This window comes from Limanda limanda, chromosome 5 (assembly GCF_963576545.1).
Source record: "Limanda limanda chromosome 5, fLimLim1.1, whole genome shotgun sequence".
NCBI lineage: Eukaryota > Metazoa > Chordata > Actinopteri > Pleuronectiformes > Pleuronectidae > Limanda > Limanda limanda.
The window spans coordinates 9403760-9427701 of record NC_083640.1 but is presented as its reverse complement, the minus strand read 5'-3'; the positions used below and the strand labels follow the sequence as shown (position 1 = coordinate 9427701).

At 44.3% G+C, this 23942-nt stretch overlaps 1 protein-coding gene across 1 annotated transcript in view; it reads right to left on the bottom strand.

Moving 5' to 3' along the window:
* Positions 1-23942, bottom strand: part of LOC133001247 (tetratricopeptide repeat protein 28-like) — a 188466-nt gene that overhangs the window by 33183 nt on the left and 131341 nt on the right. Inside the window, exon 6 of the mRNA XM_061070773.1 lies at positions 3252-3759. Coding sequence (XP_060926756.1) covers positions 3252-3759 — 508 coding nt within the window. The remainder of the gene's footprint in view (positions 1-3251; positions 3760-23942) is intronic.

Below are 23942 nucleotides of genomic sequence, written 5' to 3'. Positions count from 1 at the left end.
CATAGCACAGATAAATATAAATTTGCCTGACGTTTAGTGTACACTTCAAATAAAGCTCCCGTGTACAGTAGCATCGTAAAATGCTCTTATTTATGACGGCCGGCTACTGCTACACTTCGGGAAATCAGGTGTGTGCTGGAGCTAAGAGCGACGCAGGATGTGCAGCCATTAGGCCGGTCAAAGGACCACTTCAATTTACGTTTGGTTGATTAACCCCACTCTCTGCCTGCACACTTTTACGAATTGGGTTCAAGAATAATTCATCTGGAAGAAACTATTATGCCTCTTACTTGTCCATTAGAGTCAGTTTTATTACTATCTTGATGGGCATCATAAGTCATCCAGCGTAGGTTGTAACGGCTGGACTAAATACAGGAGAATTGCCCACATCGTATATCTCACAAAGGGGTCTTGAACATCCAGGGACACTTTTATCCCCTGGCTTCTTTATCCCTTGGGTTCCTATTCACATTATATCAGCAGAATCCACAAGGTTACTTGGATCCTAATTTGATTTTAGCAGGATTTTCCTATAAAACACTGGTTTGTATATTGGCTTTCCCCTCATCCCGCTTTTATTTATCTTCCCGCCGTTCTTCATCTCGAGATATGATTCATTTCGAGGCAGTGTGAAAGTGAGAGCAGGGCAGATTAATGTGGAGACATCTCCCATGAAAAATTAAACATTTTTATGGGGTTTATTTACAATGTGTGTTATGTGCTTGCATTCCATCACCATAAATAACTTCCTGTAATCATGACCATTGGCTCTGACATGCACTTTTTTCTTCCCTGGTGCAATGTAGAGACCCTACACTCATCTTCCTTATGCTTACATAATCTACAGTGTACTGTTCTGTTTAGCACATGATGCAACCACTAACAATTGTATCACAAACAAGTTTATATAATATAGTGCTGATGCAATAATGTTCAACTGGCCTGTGTATAAAATTAACAAAACAATGTTAAGGCCTTTGCACACTGAGGCTTTTTTTTGACTGATTACTTTGTGCGTTACTTAATATTGTTTAGCCTATATCCAGTCAATGCAAGATTTTACATCATTGACAAAAAAAAACATGTTTTTCGTATAAATTCTCCGATATTGACACATCTAACAATTCAGAATTTATGTTGTTGACAACATTCTTTTTCAAGTAGATTAGCAGAAGAACAACTTCCTCCTCTATCTTGTCTGATATAAAGTTTATTTATGGATTTAATAAATACATTTGTCTTTAGCTGTTACTCACAGTTTTTCTTCTCTTTAAAAGGACAAGATGTAGCTGACTTGAAGTAAGAATCAAGCAACATGTAACACAACTCCTAAATATTTAAACAATTGTGAAAAGAGCTGGGACTGTTCAAAAACAAACAGGACCCTCCAAAAATGAAATTCTGAAGCTGCTGTTGTCCCATTAAAGCTCCTGAACCAAGCAGTGAAATTCACCAAATTTATCTCTCAATGACCAGATCATTGCTTGATGTTCAACTTTATTTTTACCGAGGTGTGATTTGTTTTGGTGGAATTCATTCACCAAATCACAATGCCCTTAATATAAATAGTCAAGTGAATCGAAATCCTCCTACAGATTATTAGCTATTAATGCCAATTGATGTGCAAAGGCCTCGACGACAACAACCATCTATGACAAGAACAAAACGTAAACAACTCATTTAAATGGAGACAAACTCCGAACTGCAGCCAGCAGAATTGTGAAAATACCAGAAGGAAGTAGAATGTCTTTTGCTGTGGATGTACCATAATCAACCTAGAAAAACACGTGCTATTGATATAAGTGAAATTCAGTTTCATCATCTTATCTCACTTCCCAATTTTATATTTATATTGTAGCTTAAATAACACTTAAAATCCCTTTTGAAGCAAACATTCAATTTTAGTTTGCACTCTTCCAATTTAGAAGATTTGGTACCATCTACCTACCGGGTGCCTTCTTATCTTGACACAGATATATCATATGTGATGCCGGACATTAACCTTCACATTGTCCGCAGCTACAAGGGTCAAAGGGGAATCTCAAAGGAAGACATACATCCACCACCAGACTGTACATGCAGAGTGGAATTCGATCTGAGGCGTTGGGATGACACCCACATCCCACCCACTCACCCCTGCAGAGACACATGACCAAAGTGGACCATGTGTCCCTGTGAGATACAGTCCAGTGATCGATGCTCACACTTAACCGGCGACAGTATTGACTGATAGTGTTCAACTGGCATATTAAGAACATGTTCAGAGCAGCAGTAAAAAAAATAGACAGGGACTGTGCATGTGTACATTCCTGGTAGATCACTATGTATCATGGAGGACATACTTCTACAGTTTACCTCGTTATTTTTGAGACGGACTATAAAATGGCTGATGCTGTAATAAATCCAGAGTTGTAAAATCTCAGGACATTGAGAACCACTGTGCAGTGTGTAACTGTCTGAAAAACGTATGGATGTACCACTCAAAATGTTATCATTTGATTTAAACCAATTGGCCACTGAAGCAACACACAGATTTATTGCTTAGTTTATTTAATCTTATAACTAGATTAGAAAGTACTATTTGATATAATTTCCTCAAACTGAGTTAATGATATTTATATATCATTATTCAGCATACTCTAACTTAAAATGTTATGACAGAGAGAACGTAATCTGCAAAGGAAGACAGACATTGATGTCAGTGTTACTCAGGCCTTGTTTAGACCTGGAAGTAACATCCGTCCTGAGAGATCTGATTACAAGTGGACAGTGTTAAGTTTGTCTGTTCACACCTGGTATTAAAATGTGTCCCGAGGGTGTCTCCTGTGATCATCTGTCATCGGCTCTCACTTCCCCAGCTCTATATGTAAATAACAACAACCCTGATTTGGGTTTTCAAAGACCAAATGATGTTGTTTTTACTCTGAGTTTACAGATGTGTCAGATGAAAATATGTGTGTGTGTTAAAGCAAGCAAGAGAAAGAGAGCGAGCTGATTGAGGAGGGGCCGAATTAATGAATCTATTGCACTCGTGCATCTATATGAAGAAGGATTTTACACATAGGAGAAAAGTATCAGTCATCACATGTTGGTAAGTGTTGATTTTGTGGCAATGGCTACAAACATATCAAAGTATGGGCACCAAGAAATGAAAAAATACATTTACACTCCGGCGTGACATTTATACCAGGTCTGAACAGGGTCCAAGTTATCTTTAAGATTTGATGTTCTTTAGTATATTGAACACATACCTAGATTGGAGGAGGCTCTTCCCTCTGCGGCCCTGTCCTTCAAACCCTCAGCTATAGACAGCTGCTGTTCATGGTACTGCTTGGCTCTCTCCAAGTCCTGCATACATCGGGCTGCGTGGCCCAGTCCCGCGTAGGCTCTCATCTCAATGGACTTTTCCTCCAGCTCCTGGGAGAGCTCCAGCACATGCGTGTGGTAGGACATGGCCTTGTCAAAGTTCCGGTGGTAGTGGTAGGCGCTGCCCAGGTTACTGTAGGCCCGAGCTTCCTCGCGTTTATTTTCCAGGGCCTTGGCGATGCCCAGGTGCTGTTCGTGACACTGGACAGCGTTTTCGAAGTCTCCCATGGCGATGTAGACGGCCCCCATGTTTCCCAGCTCGCGCGCCTCAGACAGCTGATCCTTGGACTGCTTGGCCAGCAGGACGCACTGCTTGTGGCTGGCCAGGGCGTTTGGATAGTCTCCTATGGCTGTGTATACATGGCCCAAGCTGCTCAGTGCCATCGAAGCAGCCTATAAATAGAGAGACAGAGAAAGGCGCAGTAGTCAGCAAATAAGAAAACAGCAAGGTAGAAATCTGCAAGGTAAAAAATAAATAAATCTCAAACAGCCCCATTAATAATACCCACATTGCATCAACAGTGGGTAATTTTGTTGCCTTTGCATCACACATTCTCCACCCACAGTAAAACATCACTTTAGTCAAGAGTACTGTACATCAAATTAAAAAAAAAAAAAAAAAAAAGAGAAAAATCTAAATTCCCAAACCTCTTAGGAGGCTTATAGCTCCGAGACCAAACAACAAACTGAACCTGATTTGATTCTGTCTTTGCTGAGCGCATTGGGGGGTAGAGCCTGATGCAGATCAACACAGCAGCAGACTCGCTTTAAAGCCATCAGTTTGCCCACTGCAATCACGCTTCATGGCGTGCCACCACCGACGGAACAAAGACAATGCTAATCAGGAGGGGGAGCAGAGGGGTTTTAGTTTCACACCAAAGATGCAAAGGAGGGGGCTGACTAACTGGCTGCCCACAAGACCCCTAAAGCCAAAAATATTCAGTGTCTTCTCATCTGCTCTACCTTCCAATAACTCGAGCAGTGTCTACTTGCAGGAATAAAACTAAGGACAGTGATGGCTACAAGCGCCAAAGGAGATGGAGAGTTTTTTACAAAATGCAGTCGAGAGCTCTGATGTGACATATTTGCTGCAGCTATATTAGCTGTTTATACAGGGGATAAACAGCTGGGGATTGCGGTCAGCCGGCTTTGCGTGAACAGATGTTTGATTAATCACGGGCCAGCTAATAAAGCATCTCCTTCCTGAGGTCCTGCGCTGCATCCTCCAGCCAGGAAGGAGGGTTGGACGGAGGCCAGGAGAGAGGACAGACACCCTGACAGTGAAGGCCACAGGGTCGCCCATCGTGTCCAGCTTGGAGCCTGAGACGACATCCACACAACCATGTTTTTACTTTGAAAACGCATCAACTCTTCTCCTGATACGTCTGGCGTCCACACTACTTCGGAGTTTTAGAGCTGCTAAAACGGAGATGTCTGGAAAACCGCTGGACCAGTTTCAGTCTGAAAACGGGGGCAGCCCTTCAGTCTGGACGGGCAGAAATTGAGATGTTTTGAAACAATGATGTAGAAACTCACAACTGCTTCCTGATTGAGTCTTTCGATCACATGACCCCCTTCAAGAGGGAAACAAATGCCATTTTGCTGTGCTACTTGTGATGTTCTGTCATTTTAGTTTGTTTATTTTCACTCTCTTTGGTTTTTCTGTTTCCTGTTTTATTTTGTAGTCTCGTGTTTCTTGTGTGTTGTCTCTGTCTTCACTTCCTGTCGGTGATTATCTTCCTCAGTCCTCATGTGTTTCACCTGTGTCTAATTGCCCCTACCTTTCTCCTTTGTGACACTACTACTGTTAACATGTGTAGAAGAAGAGCTATTATTTGAGCAATTTGCGACAAAGACCTTGACCAGCAGGACAAGCGGCTGCCCTCCTGTTTACACCGGCACGCCTATATGCCCATTGTACGTGAGCGGGCACTTGATATGCGTGTTCGTACAGACGAGGATTTAAACTGATACAGAGCCAAATCGCGTTGTGTGGTCGTGTAGCCTGAGCTTGGAGCCTGAGCAGCACAGATGACCTGGCTCATCTTGGGGCCAAAGGGGAAAGTCAGCTGCAGCCAAGGTTGAAATACACATTGCAGTTTCCAGTGGTTTTCATCACCACGAGTCACTGACTACAAAACCAGCCACTGATAAATGCATTCAGTTTTAGAAGAGTTGAAATTTACATAGATATTATTCCACAAATACATCAAGAAGAAATTTGAAAGAATGTGCCTACAGGGAAGAAGATATTTTTGCTCTCGCGCCGACATAATCATATTGAGCCCTGTGAATAAATGAAAAGCAAAGCATGTGGTTGAAAAAAAAGAATCAATACAACAGAACGCTCCCATACACACCTTTCTTTGAATCCTTCATACATCACTCTTCTAAATGCACATTTGCACCCCACCTACCTATCTTTCCTTCATTTCGCATAGCTACCGATGCCTGGAACCAATTACCTGCTGACATAAGGACTTCCAGCAATTTGCTCAAGTTTAAAGACTCGACAAGGCATTATATGGGCCCAGGGAGGCAATTACCCTCCGTCACAACTGTTGCTGTTTCATGTTCCCAGATAGCCTATCTAGGGCCGCTCAATTACATGTGCCTTTTGAAGCTTTGCCCCATCTCGCCGACTCAAACTTCCACTTTTCGGAGCAGAAAACAGAGAGGATTCCTCATGCCTGTCTGTCGTCAAACCCTGTGCAGCGGGAGAGAGAAAGCCAGAGGAGGGAGAGCGCGCAATCTTTCTCTGGCTGAGATGAGTTGCTCTTGTGATCAGTGTCCCTCCAAAGTGAGACTGCAACGCTGCATTTTCTCCTCAGATGGGAGCCAAGATAGGCAGATAATGAGGAGCCAGCCTCGCCAGCTCTCACAGAGGATGCTCTGTGTTTGGCTCGGGGACAGTCACTGGGACCGTATCTCTCTCTCTCTCTCTCTCTCTCTCTCTCACTTCTGACTGCAGCCCCTCTCCCACCCGGCGCTGCTCAGTTTTTGACTCCCCAGCAGAATGGCAGAATAGCAATCTGTCTGGGTGAGAAATAATTGCATACATAATACATAATTTCTGCCAAATTCACTTCATTCTAATTTGATTCCATGTCTTCTTTGCACTTATCTTTCCTCCCTCCCTGTTTTTACACTCCCCCACCCACCCCCCACTTCTCTCAATCCATCTGCAGGGTCGGATCTGATTGTGTTTACAGAGGCCGGCCCCTCTCCAGATGTGTGCTGATTTGATTAATCTTAACGCCGTCCTTTATAAACTGTTGATAATCCGCTGGCTCTAATCAGCAAACACATTTTGCACCGAGGGTCTCCTAATGAAAGGTAAACCAGTCCTGCCGAGGAGAGAGGGGAGACGGAGAGGGGAGTCGGCAGGGGAGGGCTGAGATGACACGTTAATCAGAAATGCTCGACTCCAACAACATTATTCCATTTCTTACCTCTGACAAGGACACTGGTTTAGGGTTTCTCGCTGATTCTCCTCTATCATCCTCCTCCTCCACTAAGTATGTTTATATTCTGCAGCACATTAGAGAAATGGTTGCTTTCAGAGCACATGCTAGAGGTAATGTATTGTACTTAGCATAATTAGCCCCTGATGTCATACAGCAGTGATGGCTGGGCTCGGTGGTGTGCGGGTTTCATGACTTTGAGCCCCTGGTGTGGGTTTTATTTCTCGCCCTATAACAGCGACATGCTGCCGACCACTTCACTGCTGCGTGGAGCTGTGTGGTTTGGCCTCGCCTTGCAGCTGTGTGAATACTCCTTTGAAATCCTCCTCATTTCACTTTAGACCTATTAGCTGTGTGATGTTCTCCAAACATCCAAGACTATCGTCTCAAAGTGCCGGCACTTATGGGACAAACCTGGTTGTCATGGAGATGTAAATAGTTGAATTAGGGCCTACCAGGCCTTGTAGGTAAGACCACCACTATAAATTAACAGGGGTGTTTGGAACCTTCCTCTGTGTGGGCAGTACATAGACTTTATATAAAGATAAGATCAGATCGAAAATAAATAAATAATTATATAATAATATTCGTTAATACAACATGTACTTTGACTTTTTACATTTAGTTCATGTTGCAGCCAGCCACCAGGTGGCGATCAAGATGCTTTGGCTTCATTTTTGGTTCCATATGATATGTCGTCCATCTGTATATTAAGTGTATGGGACAGATGCAGGACAATGTTAACAACACTTTTATGTTTGTTCTTCATTGGTGTTAGAAGGAAGTTATCTTCAAAATACACATGGTCGACAAGTTCACTGATCACAGCAGGAAAAATTGCAAGATAAGATACATAACCAATATTGGTTGGGGTTGAGGAAGAGGGAGAACAGTACTAGATGAGAGAGAGAGAGAGAGAGAGAGAGAGAGAGAGAGCGTAGATTGGCTTGGAGTGTGTGAGGTGTTAAGGAGCCCACAGTTTGCCCTCTGTCCAAACTGCATGCCCTGCAGGGCAGACACTACTTCAGCAAAGTGCTGTTAATGGGATTATTCAGGAGAGGAGAGGTGTCACTCTGTCCTGACAAGAGGAGGAACACAGTGGATTCTATTAGCAGAGAAGTGGGAACAACCCTGTCGTCTAGTGTACCAACACAGTTTAGCTTTTAGCCTGAAAATAAAAACAGTGCCTGTACCAGTGCAGACACATGCAAGAAATGCATTGACCAGAATAAAGAAATGTATGAAGTTACATATCTATGTAACATCTTAATTATCACAATTAGAGGGACAAATATTCCAAGGTGACATTAAAATGTACAAAAAAGGAAGTATGTTTTCACCTCGGTCTGTTGGTAAGCAAGATTCTTGGTGCGGATCCGGATCAGTGAACATAAGATTCTTTCATAAGATTCAAAGATTTCTTTTCAGTTTTTTTCACATTTTGACAATTTTGCAAGTGTGAGTAGGAATAATTAATGGATTTTGAATTGGTAATCAAATCTGGCATATTAAGGGAACAGTGGGAGTTTTGGTGCAACTTGATTGAACTGAAGTGGACTTCAAGTGGAATGTATCATAATTCAGAAGCTTGAAGGTGCTAATGCTCTTCAATTAATGACTAAACCAGTCAAACCACCACTTGATTGGTTATCCAGAGTTTCCACACATTAACCGATTAACTAATTTACTTCCAATAAAAAACAGCAAAATGTTTGAGAACATTTGTGTTCAAAAGGTACACGGAGTGTTTGTTGAGTGTTCACTGCTCTGAAATGCCCGACATCAGAGACACAAGCTCACACTATGATACCAATCACTTCAAAAAGATGACTCATGTGGCCTAAAAAGATCCAGCCCTCTGTACAAAGAAACTACACACACACACACACACACACAAACACACTGATGCATCCTATTGCACACACACACACACACACACACACACACACACACACACACACACACACACACACACACACACGGCCAAACAGCTGTCTAATTAAAAGGCTGTGCGGAGGGAAGGTGAGGAGGACCGTGCTCCAGTGTCTCCAGTAACGAGCTGGGCTCAGGCAGCAACAGGATCTGGCTGGCAGGGAACAGAGCTGCACACTGGAGGGAGCTGGGCGCGGGGGGGTGGGGGGGATTGCGGGGATTGGGGGGGGATTGGGGGGTGGCAGATAAAAGGCTATGCGAGAGATTGTGTTTGAAGGATGAGAGAAGAGAACTCCGGAGACATCCCCAGGGCGAGAACGTCTTTAGATGTGAATTCACCTGCAGAGATGAGTTTTGACAAAAAGGGAAACATCTCAACTGTAATAAACTCAGAGGAGGAAGCGAACAGTCTGAGACGTCCTCAAGGAAGCATGAGTGATGCCTTCAAACGGTGCATGTGCAAAACAACACCTATGCATAAATGAATAGCGAAAGGGGGGGGGACTAGTACTGCAGAGGCACACCGGTGATGTTGGTGTATAGAGGCAGGGGGCGGGGATGTATATGATCCAATACTCAGCTGGTTTTATGGGTGTGTACGTCATTCTCTGTTCTCCCGCTGTGTTGCACACACACACACAGGAATCCTATGGGAGCCACCATTAGATCGGCCAAATGACTGCCGCCCTGCCATATCAAAACCTTCTGTTTTCTGAGCAGGCAAATGCTGTGCTCTGCCAAGCGAGGGCAGGTACAGCTGTGCCTGATTGCTCACACATTACACACACACACACACACACAAACACAGACACACACACAGGCGCACACACACAGGCGCACACACACACACATTACACACACACACACACACAGAAGGAGTCAGTGATCCACGGCGGCTGATAAGGCACAGGCCTAGCCAAACTCAACTTTTCTTCTTCTGCAGCCAAATTACGACCCCCCCCCCTCACCCCCTCTCTATATTTTCCAAGTTTTAAAATTGTATTAATGAAACTCATAACTCAGAATCACAAATCAATGCAAAGCAGACTGTGTCCTCAAACTCATTTAGCAGAAAAAGGCTGTTTTCTATTTGTTTTCAGAAGTAAACAACTGTGGATTCGTCAAGTCACCGTGGCCGGCGACCAAGATCTCTAACGAATCATCAGATACTGATCTGATCCATCATCGGTGACGTGATGCCGCTGGAGCCACTTGTTTCCCTCTGACCCGTGTGACCTCCAGCTTGTAGATAAATGACGCCACGGGGCCCGGAGCTTGATAATTCCTTTAGCCTTCACAGGGCACGTTCACAAAGGATGGATTGTCACTTAAGGTCGAGTTACGGGTAAGGGCACTCGTGACAGCCCCTCCGCCGTCTGTCAGACTGTCTGTTGCTCAGACCGTCACACACTCACACATCCACACATCCTGTCTAAACAGAATCCAGCTCGTAGACACACGGAACACCCGTAAAGCATCACATTAAGTGAAGTACGGATACAGATAACCAGTGAAAAAGCCTTTATTGTCTGTGAGCGCTGCACTGGTACCCGGCTAATGGTGGATTATTTGCGGTTACTCCAGAGAGCCGGTGTATATCCACTCACACATCCTTACACAGAGACGTAAAGTAATCCACAAATACACCAAATATATCCCAGAGCTTTGTGAATTCCGTGTGTGTGTGTGTTTGCACATTAACACGAGGACATCGACGCTCCACACTGTGCCTGTGTGTGTTTGTTTGAGGCGACACTGCAGCGAGATGGTGGCGAACAGGCTGCAGAGAGGAAGGAGCACAAGAGGCTCAGAGCTAAATTGGATCCGACAGACTCTATTGGCGTTGGTGGGAAATTTGACTGTTCCCTTCAAGTGGTCTGGGGCTTTTGATATTTCAAGCTCCCTCGCTCTGTCAATACACTCGACAAAACCAGGTTTGCAGGAGTGGCCATATGGTGAGTGAGGAGAAGAGAGGGAGGGCGACAGGGGGGGGTGCGATTCTTTGGGTATTGCGATTTCTGTAAGTATTGCGATACCATATTTCGATTTCCTGGGATTTCTTTTGGTTATTTTTTTTTTTTAAATACTGGACCATGGAAAAATGTTGAATCATACCTTCAAATACAACAGTCAAATTCACTTAGAGCTTTACAAGTTTTATTTCAAATATTAACATTAACTTAATGACTGCCGGGCAGCCAATAGAGAAAATAAATAAAAATGTTCCCTATTATTGTATAGCCCCTGTCAACTGCACACAAACTGACAGATTAAGAAATGTAAGCCACTTAGGCTACTTTTAAACAATAAATAAAAGGTAAATTAAATAGAATGAATCAAAGTTTACTTAAAATATAAACTTTGAAATAAACAAAAAGTAGGCTATTGTTGTTTGCATGTAGGCGATGCAAAGCTAGTGCTTGGGTATGTTTAGATTCTTGTGCAAAAACAAGAGCTGGTCAACATGCTCTGGGGTGATGTTGCTCCCCCCATATACCCCCCCCCCCGTATAAACCAATAAATATGTTTAAAAAAAAGAAAAAATAATAAAAAAGATTTGTAACTGAATCGATTTTTCCCCCCATCCCTAGATATATATAAAGACTAGATGTCTCATTCGACGGAGCCGGACGTCCGCACATGGCGGCCATCTTGCTACAGTCCTTGCTCAGCCCACCCATAACATTGTGTTGTACTGGTACTTACTTTTTAAATAACCATAACCTGCTCAATTTTCAACCGATTTTTAAACGGTGTGGTTTGTTATAAACGTCAGAGATGTAGATATGACACTGCATAAATTATTCATTTTTTTAGAAAATAACATAATTATTCATAAGTAAGCAGTGTCATATCTACATCTCTGACGTTTATAACAAACCAAACCGTTTACAAATCGGTTGAAAATTTAGCAAGTTATGGTTATTTACCACTACCAACACAATGTTATGAATGAGCGAGCTGCCTGTAGCAAGATGGCCACCATGTGCGGACGTTCGACTACATTGGCCAGCAACGCAGACGAGACATCTAGTCTTTATATATATATATCTATGTGCCTCTGGTCCCAGCGCTCGTCCCCTGTGACAGGATGTCAGCATTGTTCAAATGGAAAAACAGCCCTCCTGCCTTGTGATATAAACACATGAGTCTAAAGTCTGCTTGAGGAGGAAATTGAAGAAGTGGCACACGGGGGACGCAGGGCACTGTGGATGAATCTTAATGTACTCTCTAAATCAGAGCCGAGCCTTGAAGGGCTGCACAGGGCTGCTGTTTATTTCTGTACTAAAGTCAAATCTCCATGGGCATAGCTGTGTGATGCCGGCTGGTGCAGGGAATCAATTCTCGAGGGACCTTGTGGTGACAGAGGGGGGAAATCACAGTGGTGTTTGAAAGTCATTCCAGGGGAGGGGGGGCGGGGGGGTGTCGAGGTAAACATCAAGGTTTTGCCACTTTGCAAGGCTTCGCAGCACGGGCCACAGCAGAGGGAGGGACGCCCTCACAAACAGCACTTAAACATTAATAGGGGTTAGTGGCAGTTAAAGGGACCCTGTTGAATGTGATCAGACATTACTGGACTAATCCTGATCATGGTACTAGTTGGCAGCAGAGGAAATCCACAGTTAATGCAGGAAGGATAAGCAACACGCCAACTGCTCTATTTTAAACGATCTAAGCATAAGGTCTGAAGCACAATTGATTCGGGGCGTGTCCAAATCAATTTTTATCAGTTTAAGGGTGAAAAGAAATTCTCATAGGTCTCAGGTGCATATTTCAAAATAGTTGTATATGGTTTATTCATTAATTATGGGTGTGTTTTAGGGGGTTAATGCAATAAAAAAATCAAGGCCCTTTCATACATTAGATTCAAAAGGATTTGTGGACAATGGAGATTCAGGAGATTCTCTAGTCAGTCACATTCACGGAAAAACCTCCAGAGCATTCATGCTTGGCATAGCATGCGTTTTCCACCCGAGCACACCATCTGTATGTGTGGAGCTGCATTGTGCCCTGGCCTGTGTCAATATCTTCATAATGCACATATGAAATAACAGAGAGATTCTGCACCACTGACTTCAGACCACGTGTTTGTTGCCTTAAAGCACAAACACGTTCCACAGCCTCAAGGTAGTGAAACACAAACAGTGACTCTGACCACACCTCACTTTAAGATCAACTCATTTATGACCATTCAGACCATAGATTTATATATAAAGACTAGATGTCTCGTCTGCGTTGCCGGCCAACGGAGACGAACGTCCGCACATGGCGGCCATCTTGCCAGGGGGCAGCACGCTCACCCATAACATTGTGTTGGTAGTGGTAAGTAACCATAACTTGCTCAATTTTCAACCGATTTGGTTTTTTATAAACGTCAGAGATGTAGATATGAAACTGCACACTAATGAATAATTATGTTATTTTCTTAAAAAAATGAATAATTTATGCAGTGTCATAACTACATCTCTGACGTTTATAACAAACCAGATCGTTTTAAAAATCGGTTGAAAATTGAGCAAGTTATGGTTATTTACCACTACCAACACAATGTTATGGGTGAGCGAGATGCCCCCTAGCAAGATGGCCGCCATGCGTGGACGTCCGGCTCCGTCGAACGAGACATCTAGCCTTTATATATAAATCTATGGTTCAGACGGTATATTTGCTATTTAAACAGCTGAATGAGAAAATGACAACCGCGTCAGTCTGAAACTAGAAAAGAAACTTGTGCCGTGATGCTTTCCGCTGCTCTGTGTCTGGTGTAAGATGCTACATCTGACACAACATCACTTTAAAACACTATCCATCAAAAGATAATTAGCGGTTGTTATGGCTTCCTGTTGGGTCTGAGGACACTGTGCCAAACATAGCATAGCTAGCAGGCCCTTCACTTACATCTGAGAGCTTTCAGCAGGAAGTCGGGCAGCCGGTCCAAGGACGCAGGACTTGAGGGTTATTCAAGGGCATTTTGGAGGCCCAGGGAAGGGAGGCACCGTCCCTGTCAGCCCACACAGCTGGATAAATGAGGTCTGACATATGACTGCATAGTCCAGCCCTTTTCAATGGGTTAGAGGAGAGGAGAGGAGAGGAGAGGAGAGGAGAGGAGAGGAGAGGAGAGGAGAGGAGAGGAGAGGAGAGGAGAGGAGAGGAGAGGAGAGGAGAGGAGAGGAGAGGAGAGGAGAGGAGAGGAGAGGAGAGAAGACAAGAGGAGAGAAGACAAGAGGAGAGGAAAGGAAAGGAAAGGAAAGGAAAGGAGAGGAGACAGGCTAAGGTCTGAGAACCCAGATCAATATAATCTGACCGGGGCTGTTGCCTGGAGCAGCCTGACACAATGAAAGAAATGAAGAGTGACAACCAAAGGTCCAGCCTCTCAGCACCTCGCAGTTGTGTTGGAGAGGGGACACAAAGCTGTTGTGTTGCTCTTGGCTGATCCATCTCGAACTGCAAGTGACTCACATATAATAGGGTTTGACTACATCATCAGATTTCTGTGACACAGAAGGATGTTTTCTCACAATTGCTGTGTTTTTAAGGGAATGGTTTTGCTGTGATACAAAAAGATGAGATTGACCTCTTTTTTTTAGAGTGAATATAAAGTAGTGCAAGTTGAAAAGAGTCAAAGAGAAGGTCCGACTCTTGAGCACTGAAGCAAAATGTGCAGCAAATTCACAGCGACTGATGACACATCTAACACTACCAACCCGAAACTGGAAGAAAAAACAAATGTCTCAGGAAGAAAAAGCGGATATACTGACGAAGACCTCAACTTGGAAAGACAAAGAGATTTAAGAGCTTTTGGCGAACTAGGATCAAAGCCAAAATTCTCAACCTCTGCAGCTGAAATTATACCCCATGTCCTGCCTCCTGCATGGTTAACTCAGGCACCACACTTCGCCTGAATGTCCTGGAGATTTCCCTGCTGTTGTGAAGGTGTCAGACCTGCTGCGTTCTTCATTTGAAATGGAAACCGCAGACAGCTTTTCCTGAGGTCTCACTTGTGTTCGTGTCTAAGAAATATTGAAATATCTAGACTTGCGGGCAGTAAGTGAGTGTTTGGGTCTGTAGTAGTGACAGTGCAGCAGATCTTTAGACTGACCTGTTCCCATCAAGTACACACGCCTGCAGCAGTGGTGAAACACATGCAGGTGAGGTTGCTTTCCTATTTCCTGGTTAAAATTATAAACTGGTGACTGCCACAGGCCACAAAGCTCAAGTCTCTCTCTAAATTATGAACTGGAAACAGTTGTTCTCCTGTGGGTGCATAAATAACCAGGTTGACTGTTTTGACACACCTTTGTACTGAGCATGAGAGGAGGAAACTATATCTGCACAGCATCCCGTTCCCATCAAGATGCTATAGATTCACTAATCAGGGATTTTTATATCGACAGTGCATCAAGTGATTATGTGTGAAAGGTGCTTCTTGCAGTGAAAAGTTGTCAACTAACTCTGCAGGTCTACACAGATTTTAAGCCTTTTTCATCTGATTGTTTTTGTTTCCTGACGCACAAATTCAGAGTCCCAAAGAGCAGAGATGTTCCAATTAAATTTTTCCCTTCCCGAAACGGATTCAGGCACCTCGACTTTGTGTATCGACTGATCCATACATAGATTTGTGTACGATGTTGCATTTTTGGAGACATTTGGTATTGGAACATCTCTACAAAAATGTCACTGCTGCCACCCCAGGATTTTGTGAATTCTATCCTTTGTAAAGAAGCACAACTCCAAATAAACACCTACATTCCTCTGTGTTAGATCAATGCATCTGTTTACGAACAGTGTTTCAGAAAATGCGTTTCTTCTTCCCAAATAAGGAAACTAGATGAGATAGCCTTTGTGAGGGAACAACATAAGTTTACAAAAATACGTTCTGCATGCATGAGAAATTCAAAGGTGGCTCTGAAAATTCAAGCCACACTCTCTATAATGTAAAAAAAAGTTAAGAAAAAGTCAACATCTACTAAAAAAACCACCTCCATGAAATCCGCCTCCCATCTCTCACCTGTGAGTTAAATAGCTAGCTCAATCATGCTGTACACTGTCTCAGGTCCTCATATTCTGAAGTGGATGGTGAATAAATCCACAATGACATGCAGCTGAGGGAGTGAAAGGACCTCGTTATACCTCCGTCCCAGCACACAAACCACTTAAATCCTTTCCTCCCTCTGTGCCTTTATTCCCTAAATGTAATTACAAGCCTGCTGAGGGTGTCTACAGTGGCCCGGGCAGCCTGCTGAACACAGCTTCACAGCACCGACGCTCGGTTGGATCCGAAGAAGAGGCTGTCCCTCCAAAGCACCCCTGTACCTCACCGCTCCACAGACTGTGGCTCTTCCAAGCTACGCCAGACTAACCTCATGCTTTCAGCACCGCTGGCTCTTTCACTTTAGCCCCGGGCGAACAGAACTGGCGAGCCTGATAAAGACTTAAAAGAGGATCTTCCTACTGGGCTGTATTATCAAATGCATAAACACATTATGCACGTACGCACACACACACGCTCAGGAACACACGTGTGCGCACGCTGCCTCCCACTGCGAAGGAGATTTAAGGCCATGAGGATGGTAAGCTCCCTCAGTGCGGCATGATGGAAACCAAATCCCAGGAACATTCCTTTCCATGTCCCATGCAAGACTCATCTGCCTCCTGGGGCGAATGCGCCCCTTTTCTGAATGTGTGTGTGTGCGTCTGTGTGAGCAAAGACAGGAGGATCAAAAACGTAATTTTCTAATTAGCTTTCATAAGTCCAAAATATCCCCAGACAGTACAGCCAAGCTGCGTCGATGCCTTTCAAATGCAGGTAATATGGACTACTGACAGCCAGCCAGACGGAAATATAGAGATTACGGCAGATGAGAGATCAAGGGCGTGCCAGGCTGCAGCGTCGGTGGCGTATGGATGAGACGGGTCGGGCGACCGGGAAATAATCATGGCTTTTAAGGCGTGTTTTCCAGAAGATGCAGGGGCCACCTGCCAGTGATGCCTCCAGCTGTGAGCACACGCCACAGGACTCTGATTGACAGGGAGGGTAAATAGTTGCTAGCAGGAGCCCTGATTGTATCTTTCGCCTCTGGCAGGATAGAAGCCGGAGAGGAAAGGTGATTGGCTTTTGTTACAGCCCTTCAGCCTCAAATTAAGTTGGCAACTCGAGCGAGCCACCCGAGATACACGTCTGCTGCTCTACAACCCGCGCCGTGCCCACAAAACACACACATCTGTCTCTGCTCCTTTAACAAAAGCCTTCTGAGGAAATGGGAGTAACACATCCTAATGGACAATGATGCATGGAGGGAGAAGGGGTGTTCGGGGAATGAGGAGGCAGAGCTAGGCAGAGAGAGGAAGAGAGCAGAGAGGGGGAAATGTTTACCAAACACTCTGCAGGGACTGTGTTGGAATTTGAAGGCCTGATTTTTTTTCTGGGTTGCCTGTTTTGTCGAGGTCACGCGATGTAAGAAGGAGGCTTTGTCAGTGTGGGAGGAACGCTTGGCTCTGCTGAACTCCCACACTGAGGACAAGCTGGAGCTCAAAGACCCTGCTCCAGGTGGGGGGGGGGGACTTTGTATGTTGAGCAAGAGTAAAATACCTCTTTGACACATAAATTAGGGGGAATATGCAGGTTTCTTAAACACTCGCTAAAAAAGACGATTCCCTCCTTTCCCCAGTAGAGGAGTTTGCCTTACTGTTTTTTCACCAGGGGGTCACGTTCAATGCCACGAAAACCGAGGCGCTGTCTCAGATTAGTGTGTTCAGGTGTTGTTCCCATTACTGCTGATCATAGCTGATTCAATTGACATGTGAGTGAATGCCGATTCTACCCATTCCCATTGCAGACAAAAGCCAGATGTTAACCCTAAACCTTTTTTTTAGATCAATGGAAAAGGAGCTTAGGTGTGTCAACAGACGCATGAGCCCCCATCGAATTCGACTTCCACCATTCGAGAGAAACAACGACAGGAAAAACACCAGGGCGGCTTAAAAGCAGATTACTGTCTGTGTGTGTCCGATTGGCCGAATCCACACCGGAGAGCTCGAGCAATCACTGACCACTTTCGCACACAGCGCCATTAAGAGAGAGGATGTAGGCTTTTTACAGCCATAACATTCGTCTACAGCCGCTGCCTAACAATAGCGAGCAGCTTTAGTTGAGAGGACCGGAGAAAAAGAGAGCAAGGGAAAAAGGGGCGGAAATGAGAGAGGAGGGGCGGGAGGGAGTAGAGGGTTAGTAGTACAGCTGAGCCAACACAAACAACCATTACATGACTCATCCCACATCTGCAGCAGCGAAAGGCTCAGGCCTAAACTAAGGTGGACTGAAACCAGAGCCGAGCGAGAGCCTGCTGAGCAGCACGGCCAGTGGACGCACTGCTATGTAGAGTGGAGAATAAACAAGACTTGACTCATAACATAAATCCTCTCATAAATTATATTACTCTTACCTAGTTCCGGGAATATTCAAAGTTGGAAACTTTCCATGGGAATTAACGGGAATTAACGGGAATAAACTGGAAAGGTTGTTGGTAATTTATACTAACTGTGTTTACCTTGTCATATACAGACATAAATATAAACATTTTGTTTTGTCATAGGCTGATTTGAGCCCTGAGGAAACTTTATGCTTCTGCATCGTTGTGTCATTCTTAACATAGGTCTTTGCACAGTATTTGCAAATGTACACAGCCTTTCCTTCTACATTGGATGGGGTGAAATGTCTCTACCCATGAGATATGGGTGGCACGTGGCATTGTTCTGTAGAATAAGATGAGAAAAAAGTTTGTAAAAAAACACTAATGCAATGCCAGAGATATAAATAGTTAGCCAAACAATTGGAATCGTCTGTAAACATATTTTACAATTGATGGATAACTGAATGGAAATAGGCTAGATGAACAGGTGAACAATCCTCAATCAGCATGCTAATATATTTTCTCCAGTAATATCATTGAAACTTACCTGACTAGTCCTGCACACTACAGCAGGCCTCAATAGCCCTGCTGTAGAGTGAAGGATGCTGGGAGTTATCTGTGCATGTGATGGAAGAATGCAGAACGGAGGGTTGAAATCCAACGTGCAGCGTGTGCTGGATTCCTTGCATCTTTAAAATAGTGTTTTGAATGATGTTTTTATTGCTCAGCGTCTAATTTGCGTAGTTTTTTTTTTTCAAAATTCCCAAAATTCCCATGGAAAGTTTCCGCCCCTTTGGAACCCTACTCTTACCTGTCCAATAATTCTCTGATACTGCTCTCTTTAAATTAGTTTCTAGTGAGAGGTCCTCTAAATTTCGAGTGCGTCACAAAGGAAGGTGGTTTTAATGACACACTGACCCAGACATAAAATCCCACTTGTGCACTCCTCTCTGTTCGCTGTCTGCCTTAAAGCACCACAGTGTGTATAAACGGCACCGTCTGCAATAAACAAGCAGACTACACACAGGAGACAGGCCCATACAGAGCTCATCATCTCTGGGCGTGTGAGATTCCAACACGGCGCGGATAACATCCATAAAGCGATTTCTCTCCGGTGCATCTCCTCAGAGCTGCAGGCGCACATGTGCAAAACACACACGACACCGGGCGCACACACAGAGACAACACCGAAAAGGTCCCTTTTGTCTTCTCAGCGCTGATGAAACGCTACCCACTGCGAACTTCAATCACGCCGGAAAATGAGTTGGAGACGTGCTGTAACCCCGACAGTGTCATTAAGCCTGTCAGTCAGTCCCCTGCAGTGAGTGGAGAGAGGGAAACCGCCATCGGCCTCCATCACTGTGCCGTGTAGCCCTGAACTAGACCCGGAGGTACCGAGAGCGCCTCCTGAGCCACTTCCGTGTCTGACACCGACATAATGAAGCTATATGATTCTGCTTTGTGTGTCCATAAACCCCCACATATCAAATATCCAGACAAAGGAATCATACATATTCTAATGGTGTTCAGGGTGGATGATAACAAACATTATCATGTGAGAAATGATAGTTGAAATCCCATCATATATGTTCCCACACATTAAAACCCATGCGTTGAACACACACGCACACACACACACACACACACACACACACACACACACACACACACACACACACACACACACACACACACACACACACACACACACACACACACACACACACACACACACACACACACACACACACACACACACACACACACACACACACACAATACATAGAGCAAGATAAGCCCCCGCATGCTGTCAGAGGCTGGTGTATGATTGGCCTCTGTGGAGCTACTGCTTCTCTCATCATTAACTCTTCAGAGGATCACACTTCTCTAATCACACTAAGCCTCTCTGAATGGTGATGAAGTCAAGAACGTGCCCATGCACACATTCACAAATGGCCAACTCATTACAAACAGACACACACACACACGCATGCACACACTCGCGCCACTTTCTGCATCACCGCAAGCACAACACATAGTACATACAGGCAGCTGTGTGTTGAGTCCGAGGAGCAAATTCTGATACCAAACACTATATGAACCAATTATTCCTGAGATATTGCAGTAAGGAGGGAATGTGTCCCACTTCATTTTTTTTAACTTTGCTCTTGTGTTTAATTTCTTCCCTAAAATCTCCAAAACATCTTCTCATACTGATCAACTGCTAAAAATAAACAGGATCCCCATGTTAACCTCTCATCATGAAATCACACTCATACCAATTTGCTTTACGAGCCGACATTTGTAATTTTTGAACTCTGGTTTATTTTCCTGACAATTTCCCTGTATTACTGTAAAGTAATGAATGAATACTTTATTTATCATAATGTCTCAAACATGATGTAGACTTAGTGTTTTATTGATGAAGTAATTCCCACAGTATTTGCACTTATTATGAAGCCTTCACCCTCGTCCCAAAGTCAGTGAACAGCACCTCATTTTTTGCGTGTCTGCATTTGTGTGTTTGTGTGTTTGTGGCCCTGCACCAGAACCGTGTCCCTCCAACCTGGGACAACAACACCTTGCCACAAGCAAATGGCTGCAATTAAATCTGCTGACAGCATCAGCAATATCTACTAACTTCTCAAAATTGAGTCTGGCTACAATAAAATGCCAGAGCAGTCTTTACCTCTGGGCCCTCTAATGAATATTTTACAACCTGGACTCTACGCGGTCCCTCTCTCTCGATGTAAGACGGTACATTCAAGAGCATTTTTTTTTTCTGAGGTTGATGTGTAGTCGGCTGAGGCCTGTCTCGACTGTTATTTAGAGACCATACTGTGTGTGCTGCAAGGTCAATTATAAACAGAACCCGTAGGCCTCCTTCCTCCTCCGAAAGATGGAGTACTTTCATTTCACTCACTCGGGGCCTCGTATTTTTCGCTCCATTTTATTGCTTTCTCTGAGAGCTTTCCACAAAGACACATTCCACCACCTCATACAGACACAGGGCTCCTGTCCAAAGAAAGAGTGGGGAAGGTCTGGATACTGTGCCATAGGGACAAGAATGCTGACAGTGCAGTAACTAGGGACAAAAGCTGGAGATGAGAGTGGAGTGAGAAAGAGAAAGAGAGCAAGTCTCAGTGTATAGAAGTTGTTAGGAGGCTTGAGCCAAGCCAAACTGAGGAGCTTTAATCCCCGTCTTTGGCCTGATGTCAGGGAGTCCTGCAGAAGATCATTTCCTCACTCTGCAAAAATGCTGTCTCTTACATCCCTGTGTGTATCACCGCTATATATAATGCAAACATCAAACGCTTGTAGCTGCGCTGACCTCTCTTCCTCCTGGAAGACCCCTTGTTCTCTATTAATACAGAAACCATTCCCCAAACACACACACACACACACACAGTCTGAAGCTGCACCAGACCATCTGAATTTCACCTTATCTCTGAGGACAAGCTCATCTCTATTTTACAGCCGGCCGAGTGGTGAGGGCTAATCTGGTTCCTATCTTTAAAGGTCTGAGAAGGGGAGAGAACAGAAGGAGGAGGAGCGTTTCTTCACAATGCCTCCTCTTTCAGAAACAGGAGAAAGGAGGAAGAACAAAATACAGTGCACCATGAGAATGAACTTACTGTACACTGTTCCTTTCTTTTACAATGTTTCTCAAGGACTGGTAACAGGAATCAAGATAAAGATGTATCAAGATATATGATGTATGATATGTCATCTCAGGAATAATGTGTGTGTTCAATTATTTATATCTTACTTTATGTTATATATATATACATATATATTGGCGTCTAGGCAACATCAAAAGCCACTGAAAGGAAATTATTTATCAGAAATACATGTTTTTCAAGGTTTAAATCCACATAATGATCATTAGCTCAGCTGACACAGTGGAGAGGGGATGACATTTAATGTTGCTTCCTTTAAAGGAGACACATACTGCACATATTCAGTATATGCTTTATGCAGGGCATCGAGATGATGGTATGATGCCCAACACGTATCGGCCGGACTTATGACGCTACAGGAGCAGTGTTTTTTCTCTGGGGGAAAAGGGCAGCTTTAACTTTATTTCACTTTAACATACACGAAAAACTAACATACCAGAGTGAGAAAAAATGTCTCTTCTCAAACACTCATCTTTACACATGGTTTTGTTTTGGGTCCTTTGTACAAGTTTTCTCTCTGTTTGAATGTCAAACTGATGGGTAAAGCTCTGGCTGACAGGAGGAGGCATTTGGCTCTGCATAAATCGACAATCATTTCCACAGTCGCACTGACTAATCAGGACCAGTAATTGCTCCGGTGGAAAAAAGGGCTTCGGCCAGGCCATTGCCCTGAGGACACGGCAGGTCCACACTCCTGCTTGTGCATAACCTGTGACCTCAGCTTCTAATCACCAATTAGCATGCAGCCTTTTCTGCATATTGACGTGAAAGCAAAAGGGAATCAGCTCAGAAATCCTATTAAACAGGCTGAAAAGAAACAAAGTGCACCATCAACATGAACACAAATTAAATGTCTGCTCCAGAGGACATCTTATAAATGCTAATGTCCACCGGTCCTTTGATGCGAGCCAACGTGTTGTCGAGGGGCAGCTGCGGAGGGAGTTGCCTCGTGAATTTGTGGTCCACCCTTGTCACAACAATATCTTTTTTACCACAGAGGAGCTGACATGATTCACGAGCCAGAGGGATTGATGTGGTGTTGGTGTGCCGGCCAGATGAAATCCCCTCAGTCCACTAATATAGGTTTCTGTGCTGGGCTGTGCCTTACAAATTACTGTAGCTAAGGAGCCATTTCACACTGCTGAGCTAGAAATAGGTCTTACTGTAGCTAAATCAACCCAGTCCTCCCCTCCTCAACCCCTGTCACTGGAGACATGATTACACACACGTTCAATAAACACATACACACATTCCTTCTCTTTCCTTTTCTTCCCTTCCTTACTACCTCCAGTGGCCCTCTCTCTCTCCATGTACCTCTCCTTCCTTTGCTCCTTGTGTCTCCTTCATTAAAACGGACTTCCTAAAGCCTCCATCCGTCTTGCTGACAGCTCCACTATCGATCGGGCTGGAGGAAGGGGTGCAGCTCCAGAGCTTTAAATGGCCGAGGCCGGAGGGAAAGAGGAAGAGGGAGTGCCAGGCTCAGCCGGGAGGTCTGCCCTGGGTCTGGTCTCTGATGCTTTTTCTGGTCACCAGTGAATAAAACTGAGATTGCCCTGGTGGCAGAGGATCTGTTTTTCAAGGAAAATGACTCACCATCCCTGGAGTAAGGATTGCGATGATGAGATCAGATAATGAATTAATCACACAGGTTCAAAGCCAAAACATTAGCCCGCCTCTCTGGGCCACTTGTAAGCTTTCCTCAAAGTGAGAACTATGGGACCACTCAAAATACTGGGCAGAAGAAAAGGAGGTGGGAGTGTTTCAGTTGGCCACACAGACAAGCAATTCATTTCAATCAAAGCCAGGTGAACACACATTCCGCCGGCTGACGCCTTCAATCAGGCTCCGTCCCTTCCTGTCACCCGTTATGTGTGAGAGGATGAGTTGGCGCGTTCTGTTTTCATCCCGCTCATCGCGTGTCAACAAATCCCTCTGCCAAGATTAATGATTGGACATTTGATTGTCCTAATGATTACCATCTCTGTGGCGTTCTCTGTGTCCTGCGGTGCGGCGGAAACCACAAGGAGCCTGCTGGATCCCCTCCTCCCCCCTGATGAGCACTATCTAGGAGTCTGCTGGTTGTCATCTATAAT